The sequence below is a fragment of the Macaca thibetana genome, chromosome 12 (genome assembly GCF_024542745.1).
Source record: "Macaca thibetana thibetana isolate TM-01 chromosome 12, ASM2454274v1, whole genome shotgun sequence".
NCBI lineage: Eukaryota > Metazoa > Chordata > Mammalia > Primates > Cercopithecidae > Macaca > Macaca thibetana.
Genome location: NC_065589.1, coordinates 84,318,760 through 84,333,981, shown reverse-complemented (window position 1 = coordinate 84,333,981; position 15,222 = coordinate 84,318,760). Strand labels below are relative to the sequence as shown.

The 15,222-nt window shown below is 44.8% G+C and overlaps 1 protein-coding gene across 13 annotated transcripts in view; it reads left to right on the top strand.

Moving 5' to 3' along the window:
* Positions 1–15,222, top strand: part of PKP4 (plakophilin 4) — a 228,486-nt gene that overhangs the window by 207,689 nt on the left and 5,575 nt on the right. For all 13 annotated transcript variants that reach the window (XM_050751610.1, XM_050751609.1, XM_050751612.1 and 10 more), the window contains 7 exons: positions 665–782; positions 2,220–2,411; positions 2,593–2,766; positions 5,835–5,985; positions 9,081–9,276; positions 13,047–13,131; positions 13,253–13,370. In XM_050751610.1, the coding sequence (XP_050607567.1) occupies positions 665–782; positions 2,220–2,411; positions 2,593–2,766; positions 5,835–5,985; positions 9,081–9,276; positions 13,047–13,131; positions 13,253–13,370 (1,034 nt within the window). The remainder of the gene's footprint in view (positions 1–664; positions 783–2,219; positions 2,412–2,592; positions 2,767–5,834; positions 5,986–9,080; positions 9,277–13,046; positions 13,132–13,252; positions 13,371–15,222) is intronic.

The following is a 15,222-nucleotide window of genomic DNA, read 5'->3' as shown; positions in this document are numbered from 1 at the left end:
CTTGAGCCACCGCGCCCGGCCTTCTGGGTGTTTTATAATTGAAAAGACGAGAAAAGTTTTAGCATAAGCAAATATCTATATTTAACTAGAAATGTTTATAATACAAGAAATTATATATTTCCTCTGTTCATCCAAGAAACATTTAATGACCACCTACTTACTGTACACAAAATATTATAATAGGCCCGGGGGACTGCAAGAAGCTTCTGGCCTAACAAGGGAGGTGAAGCATGTCTAGAAGTAGCCACCACCATGACTGAGAGCAGGCGGCCTTCCAGGAAGCAGGCACTTTTCTGATTGTTTTCTATGTAGCAACTCACTTCTTCACAACAACCCTGTGAGGTAGTTACTGTTATTTTCCTCCTTTTACATATGAAGAAGCTTAGGAGAATAGGCCCCTAAACAATTACATGAGGGAGTTAGAAAGTGACACATCATGAGGGAGATACAGTCCAAATGTGCAGGTTCCCTTCCATGTGTGGATAATGAGGAGCCGGCCACCATTGTGAGCTTCAGGGATGTTACTGTGCAAGCCCTCAGTGCCTCCTCAGACCTCTAAGTGGCTGCCACCTGTTGTCTGCTCTCTCAGATCCTTAAGGTAAGTCCACGTGGCTGATGAGTGCATGATTCATCTCAGCAGCTCCTCCTGTCTCCACCCCTTTAGGAACCTCAGCTCCGCGGGGGAAGAAGCTCGGAAGCAAATGCGGTCCTGCGAGGGACTGGTAGACTCGCTGTTGTATGTGATCCACACGTGTGTGAACACATCTGATTACGACAGCAAGGTCAGTGCCGGCCTGGCTGCAGGAGGGCGTGGTGGCAGGTTACCATGGTGCCTGGTGCCACTATTTGCATGCCATTGGTTCTTTCTGACCTGTAGAGCCTGTCCTCCTCAGGAGGCCACTCTCCAGATCAAAGGGCAAGTCTCCAAAATTATAGGAGCAAGGACGTGGCAACTTAAGAAAATATCCTGAGAACCGTGAGAACAGAGTGGCTTGGTGTGGTAAAGGCTTTCTCTCTGGTTCTCCTAGGCTCATTCTCAGGGTGGTGCCCATGCTGCTATTTCCTCCAATTCTGCATCCCCACTAGAATCAGAGCCATCAGTACTTGAGTATCTACTGAATAAAAGTTCCTGGTTGAGGCACTGTAATCCCCCCAAACTCTCTGCCCTCTTGGCTGCAGTGCAGTCCACAGTCCCCACCCCCGGCACTAAGTGTTGCTGCACCTCTCTACACCCACTCCTGCTGCTGCCCTGTGGTTGGTCTGTCCCCAGCATGAGCCCCTTACCCTCTCCCTCCTGTGTCCGAGTGCAGGGCGTTCTGCTCATCATTTGTCAGCTGTGACGACCATCCAGGATCTTCCTGGGGACCGAGGAAAGTGGGAAGTACAGGAAAGAGAGACTGAAAGTGTCAGGACTTCCAAAGCGAGCCAGATACTTGGTGTCAGGATGGACTGGACTAGGAGAGGCCTTTGGAAGGTGTTGGATTGTAAGGGTGAGCCTGAGAGGAAAAAGGATGATAAGTGCCTGGGAAAAGAGAGAGGAATACAAGGGAACACTTTTTGTTTGAGCCTCATTGAACCAGGAGATCTGCAGATGAAATTGAGAGGAGTAAGCAAGTTGGAAAGGGAAGCTTGCTAGATAGGCAAATGCTGAACTTGGTTTTAGGCACTCAGTTAAATGACAATTGGCCTCCCAATCAGAGGTGTGATAACAGTCTTTTAGGGAACAAAAGACCGTGTGCAGAAGGCAAATGTCAACAGGGAAAGACACCTCTGAACATGGCTCAAAAGAAGAGTAGAGTTGGGAGATTGAGAAGGAGGCAGACATGGAACTTGGGGATATGGTTGTCCCCAGGGAGGGAGTTGGGGCATCTGTTGTCATGCCAAGGATCTGCAGTAGTGAGAAGTGAGGCTCAGGCGTCTTGGGTGCAGCCTGCACGGCAGCAGCCCTGAGGAGAAACACTGGGCCGGAGCCTCATGCATTGCAGTCGGCATGAAGTCAGATCCTCAGCAGGACTGAGAAAGGCTCTGCATCCCGTCATCTGGGTATTCCACAAACACTCTAGAATCATAATTCCCTCTTCAGATTGTTTCAAGTTCCCAAAAATAAAAAGTAGTTCTTTCATATTTCCCATTTATTTCCTGTCTGCAGTGTTCAGTACAGAAGTGTTTTGCTCTAATGTGCCGAGTTGTTTTTAATTATATGCCATGCTGGGTTTCAGACAGTGGAGAACTGCGTGTGCACCCTGAGGAACCTGTCCTATCGGCTAGAGCTGGAGGTGCCCCAGGCCCGGTTACTGGGACTGAACGAATTGGATGACTTACTAGGAAAAGAGTCTCCCAGCAAAGACTCTGAGCCAAGCTGCTGGGGGAAGAAGAAGAAAAAGAAAAAGAGGACTCCGCAAGAAGATCAAGTTAGCATTTTATCTGATATGAGACTCACGTTTCATTTTTCTGGGAGTGAGGAATCACATATTTGGCAAGAAAATAAATTTTCTGCATAGCTATAGCTGAGTCCCGCAAAGGTGAATGTTTTCAAGTATTGAAGATCATGTTCATTCTGCCTCCATTTAACGTGTGCTATTTGTCTTTCAGTGGGATGGAGTTGGTCCTATCCCAGGATTGTCAAAGTCCCCCAAAGGGGTTGAGATGCTGTGGCACCCATCGGTGGTAAAACCATATCTGACTCTTCTAGCAGAAAGTTCCAACCCAGCCACCTTGGAAGGCTCTGCCGGGTCTCTCCAGAACCTCTCTGCTGGCAACTGGAAGGTAGGATGACTTCCGCGTATCTACACTTCTTTCCATCTTTGCAAATTAACTTGAAATGTTACATGTATATGTTCTGCCTCAGTCAGATCAGCCCTGATGATGAAATGGTCACAGTTACTTAGTTTGTCTGTGAAGGGGGTAAAGGGAAAAAAGGGAGACATGCAGTTGCTCTGGGGATCCAAAGATAAATACAAGTCCCTCACTGTGAGAAACAGAAGGCTAGTGAGAAAAATAGATGGTGCCAGCACAGTGTAGAAGCCACAGGATGTGTGTGTTGTGGGGTCCTGAAAGAAGACATCTAACCCAGCCACACAGTGTAAGGGAAGGTCAGGAAAAATGCGGAGTGAGGACATGGAGGAGATTTCCTGAAGGGGATGCTGCCCAGCAGAATCTCTAAGGATGAATGAAAGTAAGCCAGTAGAGGCTGAGGCTGCAGTGTAGAGGGAGCCATCCAGATAACAGGGACAATAGGAGGAAAGTATCGCGGTGCAGAGAAGACAGTGTGGGCCAGGACTACTGGCTGCCCTCTGGGGCCCAGTGTGGAGCCAGGCATCATGGATAGGCCTGAAGGCCAAATTTCAGGAGCTGAGTCCTAACCTGCACACAGGAGGGGCTACTGAAAGAGTCTGGGCAAATGAGTGACAGAGACGGGCTAATGTCATCACGGTTCACCCACTTACATGGCAGTGCAAAAGGTGGATTCAAGGAAGGGAGAGTTAGAAGCAGGGATTGCATTTGGGAGCCAGTGCAGCAGTACAAACAGGTGAGAGATCTTGAGTGGCAGAACAGAACACAGGTTGGGCAGTGCTGTGGGGAGGGATAGAGGACCTCACTCTGTTACTCTCAGGTAGTTACAGACATGCCTGTGTCTAAGGTTTCTGCATCTCTTTGCAGATGTATGACTATAAAAACTGAAGACAGTTTCCTCTTGTTACCACTGTAAGCAAGTTCTCAGAACTTTCTAAATGTCCCCCAACAACTTCCCAGACAGTCCTTGTCTAAGACATTTTCAACCTCTAGAAATTTCCTGACAGGTGTATTTTGTAGAGTTATTACAATGCTTGCTTTTGGCTACTTATCCCACCTTAACCCCCCAAAATGAGAATCTTTTGGTGATAGTGTTTTCAAGATAGTGAAAAGAATTGATAAACCTAGGTATGGTTTGTTTCATGCAAGTGGCCACTATGTTGAATATAGACCGATAACTATGGTCTAGTGCTAAGCCAGTATGGTGATTTTGTTGTGGCTCCTAGTTAAAGTGCCAGTGACTCCATGTGTAAGTGCTGGCTCTGAATCCAGGCAACTCTGCCTACCGTCTGGCAGCCTAGATGCTCTGCCCACAGTTTCCACCTCCCTAAAATAAAGCGAATATTAATACCTGCCTTATAAGGTGGTTGTGAGGATTTAGTGAGATACTCCCAGCACATAGGTATTTATATAAACATTTATGTTGTAGAACAGCCTTCACCTTCAGCTTCTGTGACCAGAAGATTATTTGATGACACTAAAAAAGACAATAATTGAAATCGATGTGATTTGAGTTGTTTCGAAGTTCGTGTCTGGGATCATTTAGTGAGAGTTAGATGGCAAGCTCATTTAAAATATAAACATTATATCTAAGCGATTTCAATAGTGAGTTAAAATATTGGACCTTCACTAAGAAAATGAGATAATCGTGGCCACAAGTGTTATCAAGTAAGAAGCTATTTCAGGAGCAGCAATGGCTGTAGTTCTCCAGAAGGGAGACAGACTGGGCTGGGCTGAGCTGGGCTAGGCTGGGCTGGGCTGAGCTAGGCTGGGCTGGGCTGGGCTGGGCTGGGCTGGGCTGGGCTGGGCTGGGCTGGGCTGGGCTGGGCTGGTAGGTCTCCAAGTGAGACAGAAGGAGATGGTTCTGTTGTTGCAGGTTTCAGAGAGAGAAGTTCATAAAACTGCCTGAGTGCTTTGCCCAGTAACAAGTCATGTACTTCATTTCCCCCCTGTAGACTTCATTTGATTTGAAAAATGGGAGTATGCATTTCATATGCAGAATATAAATAGGATCTTTGAAATGCATCTTTCCCTCTTATTTGTATTATTAAAATAATCTATTCTGTTGGTATTCAAGAAACTGGATGGTCAATCACATATTTTAATGTTCAAAATAATACAAAGGCCTGGTAGATCTCTGTCCTCATGTCTTGGTCACAGTAGGAAAGTAGATGTTTTGTGAGCAGCATCTTTCAATTACCCTAAAATTTGAAAGATGATTTGCATTGGTTGAAAAAGTCAATTAAAGCCCAAAGCTGAAAACAAGATTAAAGAACCGTTTTCTAATGTTACTCTTTTTGGTTGTTTCACTGATGAGTTAGCGCTCATTTCCATTTTATAAGATACACAAACTGACTCACTATACAGAGTTTCTTCATAGTCACAGAAAAATTTCTTGACTATGGATCTTTAAAAAACAGCATCAGCAGCTAACTAATCTTGAGTGAGAATGCATTTTGCACACAAATATACTTACTTTTTCACCAGGCTGTATGAATTATGATGCTGGATGTTTCTGGAGAATTCTCTTTCTTCTGAGGCAAGGGATTTTTCCAGCCAATCTCTTTGACAGGTTACTGAACTCTAAATATTGTTGCAGGGAATGGAGAAAAAAAATGACTTGATGGAGACAGGTTCCCCTTTCATGTGTGCTGATGGGTTACTGTCTCTGCCATCCTATTTATAGCCTCTGGGCTTGGCAGGGGACCAACTGCAAAGAAAACACACGATCCTTCCTTAATCATGTTTATGTATCTGAGATAGAAAGTAATCACTGCCTTCTCTTTTCTGCACAAAAATATCTGGCAGATGGTGGTTTCAGATTTTCAGGCTTTCGGATTTCTTTTTAAATCAGTCATTCCAGCCTATCTTTCTCCCCAACTTTGGTTTTCTCTTCACTGACACCACAGATTTGATCTTCAATTGGAAAGAAACCATTTAATCTATTAGTTCATCTTTTGGAAACATCTTTTTTAGGTGACAGTAACATATGAAAGTGGAACTCTGTTTTATATTACTTCTTGCCTTATTTTTCTCACTAGTTTGCAGCATACATCCGGGCGGCCGTCCGAAAAGAAAAGGGGCTCCCCATCCTTGTGGAGCTTCTGAGAATGGATAATGATAGAGTTGTTTCTTCCGTGGCAACCGCCTTGAGGAATATGGCACTCGATGTTCGCAACAAGGAGCTCATAGGTATGTTCTGGTGACAAGATGAGCTGTAAATGTGAGAGCAGCTACAAAACTCGTGAAACTCTTCTTTTGATTAATAAATATATGGCTTCTAAAATCATTAACAGCTGAGCCCTAGTCTCCAGTTTCTTGGCGTATTTGAGTACTCCTGCTTTGTGACCATTCTTTTTCAGCAGGAGGCAAGCTCATTAATTAATCACTGATTAGGGAAGGTAAATTTTCAGAAAGGCCAGCAATTTTAGTTGTACCTTACAACAGTAGTAGAGTTAGTGTCTCTCATTTCTAAGAGAGTTCCCTATATTCTGAGCCACAAAAAATCTTAATTCTCCCTTTCCAATTTTTGGACTGATATCTGCTAATTCACCAACACTACCATACTCTAAATAAAAAATCACATGAATGTTTTGTAGCTTTCCCCTCTCACATCGGTATAAATGTTGATTCTAGAGAAGAACCACTGTCCCAGCATCATTTCCACCCAGGGCAGGGGCAGGACTAGGGTGAGCTAAGCAAGGCCCCAAGGCCACAACATTTTAGGAGGCCTTTACTCTCAGGTTTGTAAAGGTAGGATTGGCACATGCACAAATCAAACAGTGAGGACTGCTGTAAGCTCCGCATCCCAGGCAGCTTGCTTGCCTCTGGGACATTGCCACATCTTAGGCAGGATGCAGGCTAAAGAAGAGATCAGGGACCCCCCCATAAACCTGAGCTTCATTCCTAGGATCTGCTGCTCACTGGCCATGCGACCTGAGGTGTCCTGTATAACCCACTCCGGGCTCCATTATTCTCTCTAGATTGGAAAGGAAAGGAAACTCCTCATCTCTGAAGGGGAGCTGTTGATGTCTGCTGTCCTAACTGTGGGTTTACTGTAAAGAGGAAATTAGAGAACTCCATGCCAAGTCCTACAGCTGGTGCCAGGTCAGGGGAGAAGGAGGGGAAATGGGACAAGATCTTATGTGGATTCATCTGAATCTATAGTAAACTTAAAATACACCTGCCATGAGAAAAGGAGAGAGAAACAAGGGCGATGACGTTTACCATAAAGAGTTGCTGTAAGGATTAAACGTGATGACTTACAATGGAAGCCCTTCACACAGTGCCTGACAGAATTGCTATTTTGAATTGTTGCCCAGATTAACCTGCTCTTAACACACCATTCCTTTAAGCCAAATCATCCCCCTATGGAAAGGAAAGGAAGTTCCTCCACACCCTGTTCATGGTCCAGCTCGCGCCCGATTCTTGTAGATGTGCCATATCTCTCAGTTCCCACACTTCCTTGAGAGAAATCCTTCAAGTCCCTAAAGAGAGATATTCTTTATTTTTCTTATGGCTATATTGTTTGGATTTCTTGTAAGAAGCATGTATAATTTGGGCATTTTTAATGCTAAAATATACATGCTTGACACGTGTATCCTGTGGCCTGTCATATTTCACAACGCAAAGGCACAGGTTGACAGGAGGCCTTGAGCTGGTACTGTGAAGTGCTAAGACCTTTGGCAAGAGGAATGTGTGTTCCAAGTCTTGGCTTCCTCTCAGTGCGTTTCTGTGTTTTCTGTGAATAACCCTTTTTAACTTCCTGTCTCTCCAGTGTGATGAGCATTTTTTTTACCTGGCTGAAGCACTCTTGAACTGTTCCATGAATCCATTTTTTTTGTTTGTTTCCCTATTCCTGTCTTCCTGTGAGATCTGCACCCCTCCTGGATTCAGTATTTAGCTCTAATTTACCCAGCACTTCAGTTCCTAAGAACCTTCCCCTTCTCTGACCTCTTCCCCTCTTTTTTCACATTCATCATCAGCACTAGCAACGGACTTTCTTTTCAGAGCCATTTTTCACAAAGAAGCAAAGTTTTGTCACTTCATAAAAGTTACTACATACTTAACTGAGTGGGACCCACCCTGCTGTTTGGAGCTGCAAGTTCTGAGGGGACCGCCAGGCTCACTCACTCATAGGCAGAGCGAGCTGCCTCAGCCTAACCCCCAGGAGTGCAATTTAAAGTTATGCTTTGGCAAAATGACAAATTACATGTCATGGGCCTTTTGGTCATTCATGAATATTCAAAATCACCAGGGCTAACTTATCATCTGCTCTGTAAACCACATTTATCTTGTGGCCTTATAGTGTCAGCACTGTTTTTCCACTCTTCCTAACAGTGTTTGCTGTGAGCAAGCCAGAGCCTTCCCTCCGACGTGCTATACATTGCACAGCCTGTAGTTGAGACCTGTCTTCTGCTTACCATTGTATATAAACAGCCTTTATAAAAACCCCATTTCACATCCACTCAATTATTAGCATGGGGGAAACTAAGAAAATGTTTACTTGCACTTTAGTTCATTTCTTTTTGTTTGTAGTGCACTTACAGTTTGTCAGTTGGTAATCTCTTTTTGGAGAGGAATAAGAAAAATTCAGTATCTATAAAGAAATATCTCAATAACTGTGAGACTCCCCTCACCTTGTCTTAGCAAGAATTTCGTTATCGTCACATTACTCCTGGGAGATAACATACCTATAATTTTCATAGCAGAACTTTTACTTGTGTCATCTTTTAAAGAAACTAACATGTTGCCACCGTTGTCGTATCAGCTGCAGTACAGAAATGTGTAACTGTACCCAGTTCACACATTAAGATCCAGAAAGATCTAATGGCAAGTATTGTTTAACAGCCTGACTTGGTCCAGATTCAAAGGTAAGTTTTAAAAAGCTTTAAGAGGAAATTGAGGTATTTGTGATGCATAGGAATTCCATTAAGGATAAAATTTACTATTACAATTCCTTCATTACTGAATGTTACTGAAAATACTTGAACGAAAACAACTCGATTTGTCTACCCAGTTTTACGCATTGATTTACATTTGCTTTCAGCGGTTGACAGTAATGTTTTATAAATGAATCATTTCTGCAAGTGACGTTGCAATAAATGTTAGCTTTCCCCTTATAATGACATTTGTCCTTTTCTTCTTTGCTGTGAGTTTTGATATTTTCCCCTGTTATTGTCTCTTTGGGGGTTTTATTTTTAAGAGATTGCATACCACCAGAATCTGAACAACAATAACCAAAACCTAGTATCTGGAAGTAGAATTTACTCTTTTGCCTTTGGCAGGCAAATACGCCATGCGAGACCTGGTCAACCGGCTCCCCGGCGGCAACGGCCCCAGTGTCTTGTCTGATGAGACCATGGCAGCCATCTGCTGTGCTCTGCACGAGGTCACCAGCAAAAACATGGAGAACGCGAAAGCCCTGGCCGACTCAGGAGGCATAGAGAAGCTGGTGAACATAACCAAAGGCAGGGGCGACAGGCAAGTCTGCGGCAAGGAGGTGCAAGTAGGGCTCTTATTCCTGAGATTGTGCTGTGATGAGGCCTTTGTTTGAGGATCCCTTTCCTATTGGAAAGGATTTATTTTTGCATTTCTTACATGCTGATAAGCTAAGCAGTCTCCAGCACTTACAACCTGCTGTGCTGGGAGAAATGTTTTCTGTTATGGGGCCTTTTTTTGGTTTTCACTTTATTGTAACACCCTCACTCCTACATTGGTATTTGTCTCTGTCTTAGTCTGTTTGTTCTGCTACAACAAAATGTTGTGAACTGAGTGGCTTATGAACAACAGAAATTTATTTCTCACAGCTCTAGAGGCTGGGAAATCCAAGATCAGGGCACCAGCAGATTCGGTGTCTGGTGAGGGCCCCCGTTCTGGTTCATAGATGGTGCCTTTCAGCTGTCCTTGCATGGTAGAAGGAGGGAGGGGTCTCAGGCCTGTTTCTATAAGGGTGCCAATGCCATTCATGAGGGTTCTTCCCTTATGATCTAATCACCTCTCAAAGGCCCCACCTCCTAATACCATCACCTTGGGGGTTGGAATTTCAACATATGCACTTTGGAAGGGACACAGACTTTCAGACCATAGCAGTCCCTAAAGCCACAACTGGTCGTGCCAATTCCTGGAAGAATTGGAAATGCCAGGATGAGGAAAATCTAGGGGGCACCATTTCCCTCGTGCCCTTGTCTCTGCTCCAGGCCTGAGTGCCTGTTCTGCAAGAACGTCTTCTTGAATCCCCAGTTCTGGAACTGAGTTTTCTGCCACATACCCAGAAAGTATTAAAATTACTGCTCTGCAGCAGGGCTGCTGTGTGGCCTCAGGATGTGCCCCAGGCTTGGGTGGTACATTTCCCTTTGCTTCTGCATGACACCTCACTGATGAAGCAGGAGGGAAGGACTAGAGAATCAGTGGTAAAAATTGAAGGCCGTTTGTCATGGAGCTGTAGCAGTGACTGTAAGTTTGCCTTAGTATCAGATCAGAGAAATGTTAGTAGGATGCCTGGTGCCATCTCAGAACAGCAGGACAGCGATCTCCCTGAGCCATAGTAGCTTGGCAGCCCTCTCCACCAACCTCCCTGCTTTGCTCTCTCCATAGTGCTGATTTCCCCTTGCTGTGGAAGTTATGTCTTCCTCTTGTACCTGACTCTACCATAGCAGGGATTTTTATTTTGGTTCACTGCTATATCCTTAGCGTCTAGAATAAACCTGGCCTGCTCATAACAGGTGTTCGGTGAATATTTATTAATTGGCCAAATGACAGTGCTGGAACTCACGTTACATCTCATCTAATCTTTATACTTTTGAAGGAGTTTCTAAAATATAAGAATAATCTCAAACCATATTCTCATCTGCCAGAAACCACACCTATCAGCAGTAATGATGTTTCCTTTCAGTCCTTTTTTTAAATGTATATTTTTCTATTTCATTAGTAATAAATGGTTATAGGGAGTGGAGAGGGCTGGGAAGGGGAGTGAGTGAAACCATAATCACTTATGCTCTTAAAATGTCGCTGGACAGCCTGCACTTGTGAGCAGCATAAGAAGAGGCTGAGATGCTGAGCCAGTGCCAGAACCTTTGCATATTAAGAAAATTGCTACCCAGTCTAATCTGTTTTTCAAAACCAGAGATTCGGAAAGTCTTGGACCAAATCAAATTGTCTCCTAGCTCCACACACTTAACTTTTCTCCTGATTCTTTCACAAGTACTTAGTGCCTGCCTGCTGTGTGCCAGACGCTGTTCTCTATGCTGGGCTTGCAGCAGCAGGCAGGTCGCACGACAACCCCACCCGAAGTAGCTTACGTTCCATGGGCAAAGTAGACGCAGACGAGGTGCCAAACGAGCAGAAACGCGTGGAGTGTGGTGGGTGGTGCTGAGGGGCAGGGCACATAATAATGTCAGGGCAGGTGATGGGCCATGCTGGGGAGAGGGATGCTAATCAAGGAAGGCCTTGCAGAGACAGCGCCTTCTGAGCACAGAGCTGGAGGAGGCGGGGAAGGAACAGTGCAGCTCCCTGGGGAAAGAACATTTCAGTTAGAGGGGGACATCAAATGAGAGAGCCCTGAGAAGCTAGAGGACCTCGTGTGCTTGAGGAACAGAAGGAAGCCAGTGGGGCTGGAGCAGAGCCAGTGAGGGTTATAGGAGGCCCATCCCAGCATGGTGATCTGATGGCCTTAGCCAAGGCAGGGCACCGCATTCCCTCTGCACTTACCCATGAAGCTACTGATTTAGAGCAGCGGCTCCCAAGGTGAAATACAGCGACTCAGGATGAGGACTGCAACTTGACTTTCGGGTGTAGCAATATGGAGGTCCTATGTTTAAGAGAAGACGGGATGGTAGAAATTAGAGAGGCAAGTGTATAACTGTTTCAAGGAGTTTTGCTGCAAAGGAGAGCAAAGAAACTTCCTTGCTTTTCTCATGGGTCAGATTTCTGCTCATGGAATTTGTGTCTGAAAATATGTAGCCTGTTGTTGTCAAGGCATATCCCAGGCATGGTCCTACCTGGTCAAGTGTTTCAGCTGCCATCCTCCCAGGCAGCTGTGGAATCTGCCTTTTGAGCCTTCATCCCGCTGCCTAGCACTTAAAGACAGATGGGTGAACAAAGCAGCAACAGCAGGGTCCAGCTGAGAACAGGTGGCTATGCGGGGCAAGTGCCCTGCTCCCCCAAATCTGTCTTCCAGAGGCTGTCTTGGGTGCCTGAAATTTCATCTCTGTTTATTTCTTTGGGGTATTTAGCTATTTCTTGTTCCATAGTCCAATTTGGAAATAAAAAGGTTGGAAAGGCTTTGAATGGGTTGGCTTTACCTGGCTCTGCTCACCTAAACCCTCAGAATCATTAGCAACCCACGTTCTGTTGTTAGGGGCTGGCGAAGTAGCTCAGCGCCTGCTCCCCTCCTTCGTCCTCCTCCACTTCATGAGAGTTTAATTGGGAAGATAAGGAGTAGAAGAGAAAACCAGATTTTAGATCTGGTGTATACAGTTGAAGTCAAACTGTCAATGGAGTCTTAAGACAGAAGTGTTCAGTTGTCCTTAGGGCTAACTCCCCAAGCACTGGTCCATGAGTACCACCCCAATGTAGAGATCTGAGGGCCTTAGCCGAGGCAGGAAGTCCCCTTTTCACTTACTGGTGAGGCCACTGACTTACAGCAGCGGCTCCCAAGGTGAATCCAGTGACTCATGGTCGGCAGTGCTTAAACAGAGCACCAGCATTTGCAAAATGCCCTCAGAGAGGGGAAATCATATCTGTGACCATGTTTTCCAAATTCAACATTAAAACACCCATTTTTTACTTAGAGGTATGAATGATGAGGCAATGGAGGTATTTAGATGAAGGCTTAATAAAGAAGGAGGGATAAAACATATTCACTTGGGAGGGTCCCCAGACACTCAGAATGTAGAGTCATGGTTGCATGAATCCCAAAGCCCCAGTGAGATCAGTGGCCCTCAGTGAAGATGTGGAGGGAAATTGGGATTGACACCTACCGAGATCCTCAACTCAGGTTCGTCCAAGCCACAGCTGCTCCACAGAGCTCACTGCCTGATGGCCTCACTTCAGTTCTTGCCACCTCTGGCCAGTCCCGAACCTGATCAACTCCTAGGCACACCTGATCCCTTTGTGGTGTGTCCTGCAGTAGCCTCCGTCCCTGTGACCCTGAGAATGATGGCCTCTTGGCCACTGATTTTCATCCTGCACCCCTCTGAGTGGGGCTGAGGCTGTGCCACCCACATTCATTAACATCCTTGCTCTCTCCCTAGATCATCTCTGAAAGTGGTGAAGGCAGCAGCCCAGGTCTTGAATACATTATGGCAATATCGGGACCTCCGGAGCATTTATAAAAAGGTAACCTACAAGAATAGCTCTGGCATAATTAGCATTCATCAAAGCACATACTCATAATCATTTATTGTAATGAAATGTCATTATTCATTTTGAGAGGTTTCTTTTTCTCTTAACTCTGCAGGATGGGTGGAATCAGAACCATTTTATTACACCTGTGTCGACATTGGAGCGAGACCGATTCAAATCACATCCTTCCTTGTCTACCACCAACCAACAGATGTCACCCATCATTCAGTCAGGTCAGTGGGAAACGCCACTCCTTCACGAGAGCCTTTGTGTGACAGAACATTGTTTCCCAGCCAGAGAAGATCAAACATAAGCTGGTTAAGCCTGTCATCTCCAACGCTACCCATGCAGCAGAGAACCTTCTGTAGGAATCACACACCATTATAAACCACAAGCCCACTTTCTTCCTTCCTTTTTAAAAGTTTATACCAGTTTACATCAGCAAGAGCACCCCAGGCCCTGCCCTCAAGTCTGCCTCACTAAGTGTGAGAAGGGGCCCTGAAATCTGCAGTTGACAGACTGGACAGGGGAGCAGGGTGCCCGAGAGTGGAGGGCCACACTTCGAGACATGCTGGGTTATGCCGGAAAGTGGCTGCCCTGTATGCTAGCTGGCCGTAAGGTTGGAATCTCCTCCAAAGTGAATTTTTTTAAGTTTTCTTAGTGAAACCTTTTAGAAGCAGGGTCCTTTAACAGAGGACCTTTACGGTCTTCAGATCCGCAACCTGGGAGAGCTGCCTGCTCTTCTTCCTCTGCAGACCCCCAGCATCTGCTGCTAATGGAAGCAGGCCTTACGGGTGGGTTTGTGGGAATTCCTTTAGATTTTTAAGTTGGGAATCCTGTCAACCATACTGCGTACTTCTTTGTAAGTTTAACTTCGTGGAAAGAATGTTTTGAGATTCAGACTAAATTTTTTTACATGTAAGGGCAGATTATTACTGCCAAGCTAATCAGTCCTGTAAATCTAATTCTTTCCAAAATGAGAAAGGAAAAGTAATAAGTATCTTATTTTTATTTCGCTTTAAATCACCCATTCTGACTTTTAAATATTACCTATTTTATTCAGCAGTGTTACTGCTGGCAGTCTTATTTCTCATGTGGACAAATGTGGCCAAAAAGACTAATATACATGGCCGGTGGTTCTTGCCACATAATTGGATGTCCCCACTTGAACTAGAATTTTTTTTAATTATCTGTGCTTGTTGTATATGGTATTTATCTTAGTTTTTAAATTATAGGTTGCTTTCTTGAAAGAAACCTACATGTCTGGTTTTTAACATCCTTGCTAAGCTCCCAGGTATAGCCTGAAACTGCTCTCTTCTAGAAAAATGTTCAGAACCTTTTAGGGTCTTGGGGATAGAGGTGCCAGGGAAATAAAGAGGTGTGGCTGCATAACGAAATGCACATAGACAAGCAAAGGATAATTTTAGATCAGTGCGAGCTTGTCCAGTCTGCGGCCAGGGGTTGCATGCGTCCCGGAATGGCTTTGAATGCGGCCCAACACAAATTTGTAAATTTTCTTAAAACATTATGAGATTTTTTTGTGACTTTTTTTTTTTTTACTTCCTCAGTTATTGTTAATATTAGTGTATTTTATGTGCGGCCCAAGATAATTATTATTCTTCAGTGTGGCCCAAGGAAGCCAAAAGATTGCACACCCCTGGTCTCATTAGCACATAGTTACTGAATAGTGACCTTGTTTTCAGGACCCCTTAAATATACATGCTGGACAGTGTTGACTAGCCCCATTCAAATTCCTAGGTGCCTCTTGGGATTCTAGTCAGTGGTAAGGAATACTCCACTTCTCCTCTCCAGTTATTCTAAGGGCTGATCATGCATCCCTTCACACTAGTGTGGGATCTGCTTCTGGGCATGTCTGATGCCTGGCTGATGTCACTGGAGGCAGGCGGGTATGCTTTCTGTCCTACTACCTTCTGGAAAGTAAGCAAGGTGAACAGCACATAGACATTGTCCATACATGCTTACATGTTTAACACTGAGCAATCCTATGTCAGTGAGGTGACTTTTTAGGAAAAGTATTTCATTGTCAGTCTTCCTCTGAAAGTGTCAATTTGTACAAAACCACTG